Source organism: Olea europaea, chromosome 12 (genome assembly GCF_002742605.1).
Source record: "Olea europaea var. sylvestris chromosome 12, O_europaea_v1, whole genome shotgun sequence".
NCBI classification, from domain to species: domain Eukaryota; kingdom Viridiplantae; phylum Streptophyta; class Magnoliopsida; order Lamiales; family Oleaceae; genus Olea; species Olea europaea.
Window position 1 is genome coordinate 6,669,236 of NC_036248.1, and position 16,310 is coordinate 6,685,545.

At 33.1% G+C, this 16,310-nt stretch overlaps 2 protein-coding genes across 4 annotated transcripts; both read left to right on the plus strand.

Annotated features, from left to right (window-relative positions):
* Positions 1-3,122: 3,122 nt before the first annotated feature.
* LOC111405401 (flocculation protein FLO11-like) lies at positions 3,123-8,755 on the plus strand. Of its 3 annotated transcripts, none has more exons than XM_023034259.1 (6): positions 3,123-3,917; positions 4,325-4,442; positions 5,346-5,460; positions 6,237-7,286; positions 7,523-7,772; positions 8,548-8,755. In XM_023034259.1, exons 1-6 carry the CDS (start codon positions 3,743-3,745, stop codon positions 8,562-8,564), a joined length of 1,725 nt encoding a protein of 574 aa, XP_022890027.1. In that variant the 5' UTR covers positions 3,123-3,742; the 3' UTR covers positions 8,565-8,755. The 3 variants fall into 3 exon arrangements, with proteins under 3 accessions (XP_022890027.1, XP_022890028.1, XP_022890029.1); XM_023034261.1 differs by lacking the exon at positions 3,123-3,917 and adding an exon at positions 4,515-4,661 and having other exon boundaries at positions 4,339-4,442; XM_023034260.1 differs by lacking the exon at positions 8,548-8,755 and having other exon boundaries at positions 7,523-7,984.
* Positions 8,756-14,643: 5,888 nt separating this feature from the next.
* Positions 14,644-15,379, plus strand: LOC111405402 (pleckstrin homology domain-containing protein 1-like). Its single transcript, XM_023034262.1, has one exon. The coding sequence runs from the start codon at positions 14,700-14,702 to the stop codon at positions 15,129-15,131; it is 432 nt and encodes a 143-aa protein (XP_022890030.1). The 5' UTR covers positions 14,644-14,699; the 3' UTR covers positions 15,132-15,379.
* Positions 15,380-16,310: the final 931 nt, after the last annotated feature.

Sequence of the window (16,310 nt, forward strand, 5' to 3'; positions counted from 1 at the left end):
TTTTATCTGTTCTTCTTCTCTTATCAATCGTTCATACCTAATCACGTTCGCGCTCAATTGGAAAAGGTCAGGAAATTCCTTGTCTTGGAATTTCTTTTTTAAATCAAAACTCAAACAACCTTGAGCGATTTTGACAAACTCTTTTTCGGGCAGAGGTACAAAACATTTACTTCTTACTGTCTTGAACCTTTGGAGGAAACTTTCTGCCCATTCGTTTGACATTTGACGTAGGTTCGCCAAATCGGCCAAAGTAACTTCAGACTCAGTCTTATAAAATCGAGCGTGGAATAACTGTTCCAATTGTTGCCATGTTTGAACAGAATTTGCTGGCGAATTGATGAACCAAGAGAAAGCTACTCCTGTTAATGAACTAGGGAAAAGTCTCATTTTATGATAATCAGTTACGTCACCACTTTGTAGCGTGAATCGTCCTATGTGTTCTAGAGTAAACACCTCCCCTAAACCGGTAAACAGTGAGAATTCTGGCACTTTGTACCATCTAGGGCATGGATATGCTTGGTCTATCCAATCAGGATATGGCTTTGTGTAGATCGGTCTAATGACAGGACGTACCTCAAAAGCCATCTGGTCCTGTACGATTTTCATAATCTGATTCCTCAACATGACGTTGGGGTCGTATGGAATTCCTACAGGTTGGTTGACCGGTTGATTTGCTTGAGGCCTGATATTTGGTCCTTAATTAGGAATAAAATTACCATGATTTGGGCCATTGTTACCATTAGCCTGAACATTTACTCCCTCATTAACACGTGGGGTATTCTGCCCGTTATTTAGGACATTATCTCTTACATTTGGATTACCCCCCAAGTTAGGCGTACCACTACCATTATTCTGATTTGACATTACACCATCCCCTTGGTTCGAAGTAGAGGGACCGAAATGTGGTTCTACCCCTTGACTTGGATTTAAGATTGGGGGATTATGTCCCACAATTATCCTAATTTGAAAATGGTTTGCAAGAGGCATAACTGGTTGACAAATTTGGCCTACTAACTTATTCATTATTTCATTTAAAGTATTCAGTTGTTTGGCCATGTTGTCATAATGTGCATTCTCATTCTGGGTAAATCTTTCCATATTATGAATATTTCGAAAATTTACCTGTTCAACGACATCTTGTGTGAGTTCTCTAAGTAGTGCACGCATGGTTCGAGGACTCAACTCTGCCATTGATTCGTAACGACTGTTATTGCTCTGATTTTGTCCGTCTATTCATGGAGAGCTATGCTGCTCCTCATATCGCTCGATCACAAACTGGACTCATCCCTGACTTGCTGCTTCCTTATCGGATCTCTGAGGCATATTGTTTCACCTTTTGTATCTTCAACACCAAACACCACTGTCCCACTGGGCGTGCCAAATTGTTTCGCGCGGTTTAGTCGCTAACAATTAAAAAGGGATCAGACGATTGTGTAAGGGACAAATCTCTTGAGACAAAGTCTCAAAAATGGGTGTTTTTATTGGCGATGACTTTACAATTGGAAAATAAAAACAGAATGTCTTTAAGGGGCGCAAGCACACGAGTTACTGTAAAAAAAGTGTTTAAATCTAAACTAAGAAATTGAAAGTTACATATTCCCTGTTTGAAAGTGTTTGATTCGGGATTTTTTTGCTCTATGTCTTTCCTTCTTTTTATATTCCCTGGATGATCTTTTCGTGATCAACCGCTTAAAAACTGTTTGATCGCTCTATAATTGCCCACTTTCCTTGTAGTGACCAACTTGTCATGAAACTGCCTTCTCTAACTGCTGCCATTACTTTTGTCGTTCAACCGTCTTCAATTGAATTCCTTGAATCGTGGAACGTGATAGGACTACCCAATAACTGCTTTATTAACTGCACTTTTTGGGTAACCATAACATCTTATGTTTGGACGAGAGCAAGGTCACAGCTCTGGGCGACTGCATGGCAATTTATTCGTTCAAATCTTGGGCGACTTGCAACCTTGGGCGATGGTATTACCGCATTCATGGGCTTCCCTATTTGGCCTTTATCCTGCATTGCTTGATTAGGTCGTTCTTTGGGCTATTTGATTTTGAGGATTTTCCAGTTGGATTTCATTTCTTGGGTTATTCGACTTGGATTGAACTTTTTCTGTGTCAACACATATTTAAAGTGACTCTTAGAGATGTTCTTACACCAATTTAAATTATAACAAATATATTATTAAATGATAGATCCATTTAAACACAAGAAAGTATATTTCATTTAGGTCCTGTTTGATTCTCATTTTTATCAAAATACATTTTTTCAATCTTCTTTTTAACCACGCATTCTTCATTAAAATAATAATACACATAAATAAAAAACTTTTCATTATTTTTCATCAACACATTTTTCATCAATCTATTATTTTAAAATTCATTTTTATATAAAAATAAGTGTCAAACATCCTCTTAATTAGATCTATCATATGTTCTTATCTAAACTTGTGCTCTGGTAACCAACCGTGGAACTATAGCATTGTTCTTTTTCAAGGACAAAAACATGATATAATTTGCAAACACGTTGCTGAAATTATTGAGGATTGTTTTTCAATTATAGCTTACATCATATCAAACTTAAAAATGAAGGAAACAAAAAAGTAACCATTCGAACTCGTCCAGTTTGAGATGGTTTGAATTTGATCCGAATCGTATTTTTCAGGCTAGCTAGTTGTAATAAAAAATTAAAAATAAATAAATTTTATTATGCTACTATATATAGGGTCTGTTTGATATTGATTATAAGAATTAATTTTTTGACCTTTAGAGAGAAAAGTGAGCTCCATATCTTAGTGAAATAATAAAAAATGACGGTTGATTATGTTAAATAACACTGAAAAAATTAATTTTTTGATTTGAAAAATCAGAACTTAATTGGAGCATAATAAGTTTATATGACGAGATATAATTGGATTAGAATTTCCTAATCCAAATTTAAAAAATAAAAAAATAAATGAATAAATTCTTCACTCTCTTTTTGACCTATTATCATCTCTACGTAAATTATTATACAATTATTTACGTACAAGCAGTATTATTTAAAAAATAAATAAATAGCAACCAACTTAAAATTTTCTATAAAAAGTGAAACTAACTCAAAACATAATCTGAAAAGTGTTGGGTGAGTTTCGTGATTATGAAGTGCAAAAGAAGAGTTGGAAATCACAGATAACGTAGCTTTTAAGAGAGATGAAAACAGCCCTAATCCTCCATTACTTGTATTACCAAAGCTACCCCCCTCTCTCTCTCCAGTCTCCACACTTCCCATTTCTCTTTCTACTCCAGTTCTCCATATCTGAAAAAAAATAAATAAATAAATAAAATTATGATTTTATTTCTCAGAACTGAAATGGCCATTTCCTGAAATTCCTCATATATTCTCCTGTCCTAATTACAAACACTGCCACTTCTTTTTCTCTCCAGTTTTCACATCATTTCTGCGCCATATGCTCAAGGGCATTTTATAATCTTTATTTCTCCGTCATGGTTGAAAAAGCGGAGGTTGGGGTTATTTATGTGAAGAAAGTGAAGTTCTGACTGGTTCCGCTGAATTTTGTTTTCTAAATTTTGAGGCATTGAAGCTCCATTCTTGGATCTGCGATTTACGACGTTATTTTTTTTTTGGTTTCTTTTGAGGAAAAAAAACTAGGGTTTTGTAATTTGAATGATTTGGAATGATGGTGAATAATTAAAGGTTGTTTTAAGGTTTGGTGGGTCCTTTCTTGTAATTTATTGGCATGAATCGGAGTTTTAGGGCACCGGAGAGGGAGAAAATGAGGAGTCTGAGAACATCAATGATGAAGGATACCAAAGACGAGGACCTGGCATTGTTTCGTGAGATGCGAAAACGCGATAAGGAACGGAATAATCTTCTTCTTCTTCAGAACTCTGATGAGTTTGATTCTCCAATCGGTACTAGTTAAAAGTTTGAATTTTTAATGTCTTTTTGTTTATAATATTAGTATTGTAGTATATGGTGATTTCGGCGTGATTGAAGAGCGTGTTTTTTGGGTTCTTTTTTTTTTTTTTTTTTTTTTGACTGGTGAATATGTGTGTTAGATTTTATTCTGGGAATTTTTAACTATTTGACTTAATACGATATCTTGCTGTGTTAATAAAAAAATAGATAAGCCTTTTAATGCGGTAATAGTGCTGACATATTAGATTCTTGTAGTAGTTAGTTTATGGAATGATAAAGGAAAAATAAAAAATAAAAAAAATCAAAGAAATACCCTTATAATTTATTTGTTGGAAGCTGGTGCACTTCAGTTAATATGGTCTTCTAAATATAAGTTCCTTTTTTTAATCTCAATATGCAGGATCAAGAGCGGGTAATTCTCCAATATTTAATTTATCTTCAGCTGTACCTGCATCTCATAGGAAAACTGGTGCTGATGATTTTCTCAATTCAGACAATGAAAAAAACGACTATGAATGGTAATTATTAATATCAATTATGGGTTATTATTTCTTCTCACTCTGACAATTTCAATTATTGTGGTTGACTAGTGAGGATAGTAATATCAATAGCTTTTGAATGGAAGTTTCAGTCCCTGCGTACTTGACTGTCTTCTGTAATGATTTTGCTCTGCTTTCTTGGGAGCATTTGGTAAATGGTAATGGAAGTGTTTGTCTCTTCTTTCTTGAATCCCTTAGGTATGTGAGCACATGAGTAATTTCTATTGATCAGCCAATTTGAATTTCAAAATCTGTGGTTTTTGTCTCTCTCTATTGGTCAAATTTATTGACCAGGTTATCAGTAATTTGGTGACTTTGGTTTTTATGTCTTATTATTATTGGAGAGGGATGTGGTTTCAGAAAACACGCAATTATGTTTTCATAGCTTTGCAACTGATCCTTTACCAATGAGCATAGATGATGTTGGCATATCAGCTTCCCTAGAGCTTAAAAATGAACCAAGCTACCAGAAAATAGCCATTTAAATTCGTTTGTTAGCTGAACAAGTCAATCTTGAGATACGTTTCAGTGATTGTAAAGCTCTGTTCAATAAGCTAATAATATTGCATAGAGAACAAGCTAGTCATCTTTTTAAAGCTCGTTCCAGATTGACTGAATATGAAATCTATTCAAGTTCAAACTTAATTTTATGTTCATTATGAAAATTTAGTTAAACTGAAGCATTACTTAAGTATTGTGTCTTCCTCATACTTTGTTCCTAAATGTTGTCCTATTTCCTGTAAGAGTTGCAAAATTTGCGCTTATCAATGCAATCACAAATAACTTCTCTTAATTGGATTTGCAACTTTCACTGTGATCTGAATTCAAGTTAATTCAAAGTCCTGATTATTGTAGTGTAGTAAAGTTTTCTTATGTTTTCAGGCTTTTAACGCCTCCTGGTACTCCCCTTTTTCCTTCACTGGAGATTGAATCACAGAAAACTGTTATGAGCCAGCTGGGAACTCCAAAAGCCCGCCCCACGGCACTAAAATCTAGAGTAAGTGGAATGTGTTTGATGTCCCTTTTTTTTTTTTTTTTTAATAAATCCATACTGTACTTCAAATGGCGATAATCACATTCTTAAATATTTGTCGAGAAGTATGTTAGCAGTGCTTCAGGCATCTAAAGACTATGAGTTTGATTATTCAATAACGTGCAAGTAAAACCAACTCAAATCTCCTATTCAGGGGCTGTCTCCTGTGAGTACTCAGAAATAGTAAAAGTTCCCAGTACCATTCTTCACGTGGATTAAAGGCAAATACGCACTGTAAATTAAGTAATCAACACATATCATGTAGCCAACATCTTCTATTAATTTCCATTTACCTTGTGGAAGAAACTGAGGATTAGGTTTTCTTTCAGCATCTTTAACTAGTTCTGGTATGTCGGAGGCAAAGGACATTTCATGAAAAATATGGTTCATTTTATTCATCGATGATGTTCATTATTGCAATTGCATAATAAATTCAAGTATCCTCTCAATAGGTGCTCTGCAACTAATGTAATGTGATTAAGAAAGCATCTTTAATTTCTAAAACAGAAGATGCATATATTGTTCACTTGTAAAAAACATGACGTAAAATGATTCATAATGTATATTTGAATTGGAGTGTTCTATTCTTCCATCTCTGCAGTTTTTGACCTGTCCCCACATGAATGAAAATATGATTCTTCTTGAATTATATTTATTTGCAGCCCTTGTTCGAATATTTAATCTTGTATATAAAATTGATGAACTGACGTTGTGCTGCAACTTGTTTTTCATGGGCGAAGCTTGCAAATCTCCAGCCTGAGCCCGGTGCAAGGAGCAATATGTCATCGAGACAACCAGCTTCATCTCCAGGTTTGAATGCTTCAAGTGGAGGTCTTTCTAGGCCTTCTTCGTCTGGAGGACACAGATCAAGACCTGCAACACCAACCGGGCGTCCAACTTTGGGTTCAACATCTAGATCTACTTTGACCTCGGCATCTAATTCGATGAACCAGTCTAAACCAACCACACATACAACATCTAGAACAATATCAAATACAGCATCTAAACCTTCGAGGTCTGCTACACCTACTTCCCGTGGTACGTTATCTTCTTCGAAGCCCACAGTTCCTTCAAGATCTTCTACACCTACAACAAGGTCTACTGCGAGATCTTCAACACCAACAACCAGTTCATCTATACCTGCTTCAAAGTCCACTTCCAGAGCAGCAACTCCAACTCGTAGGCCCACTTCGACGACAAGTGCAACAAGTGTGTCTGCTGCTCAGGTAAATTCCCCAACTTCATCTTCAGTTACCAAGCCAATTCCCAATGCAGCAAAAAATCCAGTTCCACCAAGGTCTAACTCCCCAGCTGTGAGACCCAGACCATGGAAGCCTTCTGAAATGCCTGGATTCTCCCTTGATGCCCCTCCAAATTTGAGGACATCTCTGCCGCCTGACAGGCCACCTTCGGCCACTAGGGGCAGACCTGGTGCACCAAGTTCTCGATCTTCATCTGTTGAACGTAGTTCGAATGAAAGGGTTAGAAGACAATCTTCTTCTCCAGCACGGGGACGGCTGTCAAGTGGCATCATTCATAGCAGTGGAAGCTCTGTCCCTGTGCATTCTGTAAATCGGTTGCGTGCCAAGGCTAATGACAATGTGAGCCCTGTTCTTTATGGTACTAAAATGGTTGAGAGGGTCATAAATATGCGGAAATTGGCTCCACCAAAGCAAGACGATAAGCATTCGCCCAGTAGCAACTTATCTGGAAAGTCCTCATCACCTGAGAGCACAGGCTTTGGAAGAACGCTTTCAAAGAAATCCTTAGATATGGCAATAAGACATATGGTATGTATACTCATCTGAACTTGTGTTACTATTGTTGGAGTGATGCTACAAGTATGTTTAATTATAGTAAAATAATGGACAGAATTTCTGTCAACACCTTGGGAGGATCTGAAAATGTTAATCCTGATATACTATGCGATAATTTGCTCTGATAAACGTACTCTATCTCAATACTCTTTGGTTAGTATCTTTTATATATTTCTCAAGGATTAATTCGTGATTGTTTGTTTGAACAGGATATAAGGCGAACTATTCCAGGCAATCTACGTCCGCTAATGACTAATATCCCAGCATCCTCCATGTACAGTGTGAGAACAGGGCCTACCAGAGGCAGGGCAGTCAGTGTCTCGGATTCACCACTTGCAACAAGCAGTAATGCAAGTTCCGATGTGAGTGTCAATAATAATGCCCTTTGTCTAGATGGAAACGAAGTAGATGATGATGTTAGCAGTGATAAGGGTATTCAATCTCCTCCGAACTTACATGGTAGGTGATGACTTATTCGAACTACCATATATACAATCTCCAGTAATAGCCATCCATTTTTATTTAGATTCTCAACTGGCATAATGTTGTGAGAAATGAGAAACGCTATGGAAAAAGCTGGTAGAATTATGATCGGCATAAAGTTTAATGGTCTTTGTGTATTACTATTAGTGACTTGGTTATATTCTGAAATGTCTTCCATTTGTGATGTTTTTCTTGTGCAATTGAGATCACTGCCCTTCTGTTTCAAATTTGTGTCTGGCAAGACCTGTATTTTCAATTAGACTGAATGAAGCGGTAGGCAGTTTCTTGCTGTAGTCTGAAGATACGAAGTTTTGTAGATCAGTGCTCTTCTATGGGAAAAATGAAGATCAAATACATAATTATGTAAGAAAAAAAGTTGGGATTCCTGATGGAAACTGAAAATGACAGATGCTAAAGTCTGTTGGTCGCATCACATGCATTTCAATAATTGTGAGTTTCTGTGGTGGGTGTTCCTTCCTAAAGTTTGTCCTCTATTTTCTAAGGGACCACATATGTTCCCACCTGATTTTCTTCTACACAATAATTTTTTTTCATGCATTTTATAATTACCCGTCGACGATACACATTTCTTTACATTGCTACTACAGTAAGTATGATCCAGATGTTGATTTCTTCGAGCCAATGTTTAACTAAAAAATATTATATTCTCTGAATAGATAAACATAGTCTCTCTAGTTCTCCTGTAGATAGTTAATAATATGCTTAATTGCTTTCACGTGCTTTATTTCAGGTTCGACTGTATCCTGAACCACTTGATGGATATCTAGGCTCATGCAAACCATGGCACACGAGGAATTTGAGTCTCACTTTTTGAATTATAAAAGTCGATTATTCTTAACGTCATTCGGTTCAATTTTGATCATATAGGAATTGGACTATCATTCTCGGTATGTAAAATAACGTCCTTATAGAAGATTAATGAAACTATTATGTCATCATGGGTTCTCATAAACCACAAAGTTCATTATGACTCCGATCAAATTCAAAAGACTTGATTGATTGATCGATCAATTCTTGAATTAATGATGGAGATGTCTACTTCAACTTATTGGGAATTGAATAATTTCATTCTCTTAACTATTTTATGAAAGCAGAATGTAATAGTACTAGTTAGGGAATTTTAATATTTTCACACATTCAATACGTTTCCGTCTTTCGTTCTTTTCAAATTATGAACAAGTTCATTAATTATCTAAGCACGCAAAAAGCCATTTTCTTTCAAAATCACATATCACAAGTGTATAATAAGTTAAAAAACAACAAATAAAAGAAGAACAATGGAGAAATGGCTAGATGAGAATTAGAAACTTACTGAAAGAGAAAAGAAAAATATGCGATTTAAGTAGAAATTAGCAGATTAACAGGCAAATGCAACTGAGGATTCATTCAGCAGTGGCAGATAAGTGTCAAATGTTAGGAAAATGAGAGTTTATGTAAAGGCTTTTGAAGTTTTGGACGTGATTTACTGATATAGTTTTGTTGAATTATGATTTGAATTGTTGAATATATATGTTATTATTATATTTTTTTCATTTCATATAATTTTGGAATAATTTTAGTTTAGTTTAGATATCAGGTGAGAACATATGCTGTGAATTTGTTAAACCATAACGCAATAATGATGAACCTAATTTACTTTCCACGATTATTTCAATACACTGATTGTAATTTGTATTGCTAAATTGATATTTTTCTTAAAAGTGAAAACTGTAAAATTTTTAAATTAATAAAATTAATTTTTTAATTAAAAATTTTAAAAACGATTCGATTTTGTGCAATTTTTGAAAATAAAAAATCTAAACCAAACCATTTTGAAACGATTTGATTCGATCTGAAGAAAAAAATCACGGGTCCACGTGAACCCGAACTAACGGTTTCAACTCAACGATTTCGATTCGATTTGTGATTTCGTGATTTTTTTGTGAGCCCTAGTGTAAATTAAGGGGGTGTTTGTATCTCATTATTTGTGAATAATGTATTATTGAATAGTGATTGATGTTAAAATGTGTGGTTAAAAAATAAAGAAAATTTATGATTTATGTGCAATATTATTTTAATGAAGAATGTATTGTTAAAATAGAGTACTATAAAACAAATAATATAATAAAATGATGAACAAACAAAGTCTAACAATGTATAGACAATTTATCATGGGTACCAATATTTTCATCCACGTTTTTTATAAGTACTTCACATTCTAAGTTCATCCCTTATAAAATTTTAAAAAAAATACTATTTACATCCATGTCATTTCCAATTTTGCCCTTATTAAATCCAATTATTTAAACACTACTAGTCTTTGACACGTGCGTTGCTCGAGTTTTGTATTTATTGTATTTTATTAGCGTCAAAATTGTAGATTTTTTAACATTGGTTGAAAATTCAAAATATTTGGTGAAATCTAATGGTTTGGTTCATTACATTAGCGCAAGATGCATGGAGATTTCTTTTTCGTGAAATCTAATGGTTTGGTTCATTACATTAGCGCAAGATGCATGGAGATTTCTTTTTCGTTTGTTATTTTTTCCTCATTTATTTATTTTTTATTTGTTTTGTTCATATTAAATTTTTTTTTCGATTTAAAATACTTTTTAATTTTTTTCTTTATGAAAAAATTTAATTTTTTCAATTTTAATTAAAAAATATTTATACTGTAAGAAAATACTGCAACACACAATTTCCATACCTCCCAAAAAATTAAAAAATAAAGATAGTATAAGACACAAAATATTTTACAAAAAGTTAATTGTAAGTAAAAATTTGAAGAGAAAAGAATTAAGAAGAATTTTAAATTAAAAAAAAAATTATTTGTAACGTGAAACTACGATACTGATTTCTCTTGGCACCATATTCATATGTATTTATATTTTGTGCTTCATATATATTTAATATTTATTTTATACTTCTGTTGAAAAAATAAAAATCTGAATTTTTTTTTGAAATTCGGTTGGATAATGAATGTACGATGTTATGCATTCTCAGTATTCGTAAGTGCAAAAATCGGTATATAAAAATACGGCAAGTTGCAAATACGATAGGCAACATATACGGTAAGTTGCAAATACGTTAAGCAGCATACGGTAAGGTGAAAATACGGTAAGTTGTTTGCAAATAAGGTAAGTTGCAAATAAGGTAGGCAACATATACGATAAGATACAAATACGGTAAATTGTTTGCAAATACGATAAGAAGCATATACGGTAAAGTGCCTGCAAATACGGTAAAATACATATATGGATTTATAATTTGTTATAAATATATAAAATTTATTTAATATTGAATTTTTTAAGTATTAAATGTTGTAATTCAATATTGTTTCCTTTTTTATAATTGTATTCCCGAAATTTTTTAAAAAAAAAGTGGTTATGAAATTGCTAATTTTTAAATGTGTTTTTTGTTAAAAATAAAAATAATTTTTTTCTGTTATTTGTAAAAAAAAAAAAATTTATTGTAATTTTATTAACGTAATAAAAAGATTTATTATGCATTTTGTGAAGAATTTTGTTTATGGCGATTGACAAATATTCTTCCATACGCGCATCATACCAACAACATTAAAATAATAATAATAATTTTAATATATATTAAAAAAATAAAAATAAAAATATTATGGAGACTTTATGGAGGCCTCTCTAAAGCCTCCTAAAGCCTCCGTATTATAAAGGTAAAACCTCCATAATACGGAGGCTTCATGGAGATAAAGCCTCCATAATATGTAGGCTCATGTGTGCTTGAGCCTCCGTAATTCGTGAATTTTTTTACTTTTTTTTCTTCATTGGCTTTCAGTACAATAATTTAATTTTATTTAATGAATTTAATTTTTTTAATATTCCTAAAATAAATACATAAAATAATGGATGCTTATTCTTTCTCCATTTTTACACGCTACAACCATACTTCTCTATTTCTCCACACTATTTCTTTCACCATTTTCTCACGCTATCAATCATGTATCCTTAGAAAGTTTATTTTTGAGCACATAAGTAAATTTAAATAAAAATATTATTTTTATATATGTACGTAAAAGGTATATAATAACCATTTGGATGACCAAAAAATAATATCAATCAAAATGTTTACGAACCGTTTAAATAGTAATTTATCGAGGGGGTTAATTCAAGAGCAAAAGTGTGAATTCCATAAATATATGAGTGAAAATATGTTTGAAAAAAATAAATTTTAAAAAATGAAAATCAAACATGTTAACAAATGAATATATTTATTTTTTGAGAAATGAGTTTTTATTACCATTTCATTTTTATCATGAAATGATTCTAATCTTAATGTGTTAGATTGTGCTTCAAAATTACATAATCTATCAAAATTAATTTTTATAAAGTAATATGTTTTTATGATTTTTTTTTTGGAAGGTGAAATTTAATAGTACTAAAAAATAGAAAATAATTAAATTCTTATTAATTTTATAAAATAATATGTTATGGATGCTCATACTTGAGCCTCCATAACAATTATGGAGGCTCAAGCATGAGCCTCCATTATTACTTTACTAAAATAAAAAAAATCATAAAAATATATTACTTTATAAAAATTAATTTTAAAAATTATATTTGATAGAGTATGTAATTTTGAAGTACAATCTAACATATTAAGATTAGAATCATTTCGTGATAAAAATGAAATGGTAATAAAAACTCATTTCTCGAAAAATAAATATATTCACTTGTTAACATGTTTGGTCTTCTTTTTTAAAATTTATTTTTCTTCAAACATATTTTCAATCATATATTTATGGAATTCACACTTTTGCTTTTTAATTAACCCCCTCAATAAATAATTATTTAAACGGTTCGTAAACATTTTGATTAATATTATTTTTTGGTCAACCAAATGGTTACTACATACCATTTACGTACATATATAAAAATAATATTTTTATTTAAACTTACTTATGTGCTCAAAAATAAACTTTCTAAAGATACTTGATTGATAGCGTGAGAAAATGGTGAAAGAGATAGTGTGGAGAAATAGAGAGGCATGGCTGTAACATGTAAAAATAGAGAAAGAATAAAGAGGGCTCTATGACATAATCCTCCACGTCGCGTAAATTGAGGAAAAGCAACAAAGTCACTGTACCAAACACGTAAAATAAACGACGTCGTTTCTTTCTCTCAATTAAAAAAAAAAAAAACTAAACTGAGACACAATGGAAGAATCTACTGTTCTTTCTACAGTAGTGATTGCCCTTTTTATATAGTAGTGATATATTCACGTGAATTTTATATATTCATTGTAGGTGGCTAATATCAAAATATAAACAATTTTTACTTAATTATTTTTTCATGATAAATGATGTCTACCATCATCTAAACTTTACAAATGCACAATTCGCATATATCAGAAATAGGCACAAAAGAAGTCAACCGGCAGGAATATATTTTCAATCTCCTGGTCAATCCAAAGAATCATATGCTTTAACATATCCTTTTTATCAGGTTTTTTTGGTCAAACAGGGGTTGTTAATGTCTTTAAATTAATATAAACAAAAGAAACGTTGTGAAGGGCTGACATGCTGACAATCATTTTCTTCTGTGTTTTGGATTCATGTCCAATAATATCACGTGGAGCTATAATATGACAAGCTTTGTTGAACTTAAGAGTAACTCAAACTGCAAGCCAGGGACCTGCAACATCTGAGAGCAATTATTTACCAGTGTTAAGGCCAAAAACTCTTTCCCATTACCCAAATTTTTTTAATCATACACACCCCCACTAGTATTCGGCTTATTACTCTCCAAACCCTCGTCAGACTCCCCATTCCTTGGAATGTCAATGAACCGCTCGAACTAATTATGGGAAATTCCAAACTCTTGCAACAATTACAGTCTCCATCCAATTTAGATCTTACAATCCCGGATAATATTCCGTTAGTATTACCACTTCTATTATGGATCAACGAATTATGAATATTGGAAGAGCTCTCGCTGGTGTTCAAGTGATTTGAAGAGGTGAATTGATTAAATAAGTCATGAGAACAATCGGAATATGACGAGAGTGACAAGGAGGGGTGGTGGCGGAGGAGGAGGAACTAATCTACAGTGAAGCCCATTTAGTAGATTTAGATGGGGGATGGGGGTGCCTATTTTTAATTTTTAGAAGATTTCAAGAAAATGAATCTAGACCTTTAAATTGATTTAAATTAAGGGTTGAGATTATTTGTCAAATTCACTTGTCAAAAAATTTTGTGGGAAGAACGTTATCTTTTATTATCCAAACTGTTCATTATTACTCATGTCTATTTAAATAAATTGATATGTGATTTAAAATATAGTAAAATTTTACTTTTAAAAATGAATGTATTTATAAAAAACGTGTATGAAAATAGCGCTACCCTTTAACAACAGTTGTACATGTCTCGCTAAAGTCAAAAACTTTAAAGACCACAAACAATTGATTATTAAAGTTAAACCAATATGCTAATAAATGGAAAAAAACAAAAACAAAATAAAGGGTACATTTTTTTAGGGGTCTCCAAACTTTTGTCAACGTGACATTCATGTCCTCGACCTTCTATTTACAGTGTTAAAAACTTTTTAACTTTGTACATAGAGTGTATCATTCTAACAAAAAAGTTTATTTAGACAGTAAAATGGCACTTGATAAGTGCTTAATGTCTGAAATGGGTAAATTTTCCAACTAAAATAAATAATTCATGTTGGGATAGCATTCTAATAGTTTTAAAGGTCAGGGACATGGACGCCATAAATAGAAGGTTGGAGATATGAATATCACACTTGTTAAGGATTGGGGACCTCTTGAGAAATTTACCCAAAAGTGCACAAACAAGAATCGAACCACCTCTCTTACGAGAATACATCTTTTTCTCTCTCTTCTCTCTCATTGATTCGATCACCAGCACCGATCATGGCGAGCCTGTGGCGGGCGGCGATGGGCTCGGCCCAATCCAGCGAAAACTACGACGGAGTGGAGTTCTGGGTCAACCCGGAACGGTGCGGTTGGCTGATGAAGCAAGGCGAGTACATCAAGACTTGGCGGCGCCGCTGGTTCGTGTTGAAACAAGGAAAGCTTTTCTGGTTCAAGGAATCCGACGTCAATAGCGGTTCCAAGCCACGTGGAGTGATCCCAGTGGCCAATTGCCTTACAGTCAAAGGCGCGGAGGATGTACTGAATCGGCAATTTGCCTTTGAATTATCCACTAGGTCAGAGACCATGTACTTTATAGCAGATTCGGAGAAGGAAAAGGAGGATTGGATTAATTCCATTGGGCGTTCTATTGTGCAGCACTCCAGATCGGTCACTGATAATGAGATTCTGGATTATGATAGCCGGAAATAATGAGGTATAATCTGATTGAATACGTCAAATTTTCCTCTCCTTCTTTTTTTTTTTTTTTATTAATTTGTAGTGGGTTGGAGGGATCTGAACTTAAAGTCTTTATGGAGGAATTGGTTGTGTTGTGGTGTATATTATGTCTTTTTATTTTCTGTTTCTTTTCCTTTTCTTTTTTGGCTGAAAAGTGTAAGAAGAAGTACTCTTTTCGTTGTTAATTGGAATCTATGAATTCTGTAAATTTGCATTCTGCAGTTAAATTATGTTGCAAAGAGTAGTAATTTGCTTCTTAAGAGTGGTTGAGAATGAGTTGCAATGCTAGAATTATTTGAAGTTATGATGATATATTGACTGGCTTTTAGTTTAGTTGAACTATGATGGTTGGACTCTCTGCTGCTCATGAGTTTAGATTAATATGATGAATAAGCCTGGGCCCTTTATAAATTCACAATTGCTTCAGCCCATATAAAGATTAGCTTCGTTTCCTCTTTAAGAAAATCCTACGCAAATCCTCTTGCTCCATTGAGAACCGTCTTCTAATAGAAGGAAGAGGAAACAGATTTAGTTTTGGTGTGTGCCTGTATGCATGCTATTTGAATTCTATTCAAAATTGTTAGATTTGTCAGTTCATTCACTAGTTCAAGAGGTATTATGCCTTCCTATCCCTACAACTTATTATTCTAAAATGAAAGTGTGAATCTACTTTGGATGTACATAAAGTCTTATAACATATAGCTGAAAGTGGGTTAATGGATTCATTGTAGTTATTGCTTTGAATACATAAAAATGCCTTTGGCATTGTCAATTAAAGTGTAGTTGTAACTCGTAAGATGACTGGAGAAAAATTAGGTCCTATATTAACCTTTCACGATTCAGTTCGTGATAGACAAAGTTGATGTAGTATATCTCATTTTGAAACATGATTATTTCAATCCGTGTTTGCTTATTGAGTTGTTTCAAGATAATACTATGTCTATGAGAAGAATTTTCTATTGATTCTTCACGTTCCCGTGGTATATATTTCTGGGCAAGAGTTCTTGTAGAATTTTGTTCAATTGAAAGGATTGCATTTTGTGAGGCTGCTTTCTATTGCATGAAACGAGCATTTTTTATTCACGGTGATGAATACCTCATAAGGATAATGCAGTCATGAAACAATTGTCAACAAACACGCCCTTAGTTTCA

Bases quoted from the DNA above. Each gene is read 5' to 3' on its own strand.
- LOC111405401 (XM_023034259.1), top strand. From the start codon at position 3,743: ATGAATCGGAGTTTTAGGGCACCGGAGAGGGAGAAAATGAGGAGTCTG. The intron at 5,461-6,236 runs GTAAGTGGAATG...TCATGGGCGAAG, and splicing joins CCACGGCACTAAAATCTAGA to CTTGCAAATCTCCAGCCTGA. The intron at 7,287-7,522 runs GTATGTATACTC...TTGTTTGAACAG, and splicing joins ATATGGCAATAAGACATATG to GATATAAGGCGAACTATTCC.
- LOC111405402 (XM_023034262.1), top strand. From the start codon at position 14,700: ATGGCGAGCCTGTGGCGGGCGGCGATGGGCTCGGCCCAATCCAGCGAA.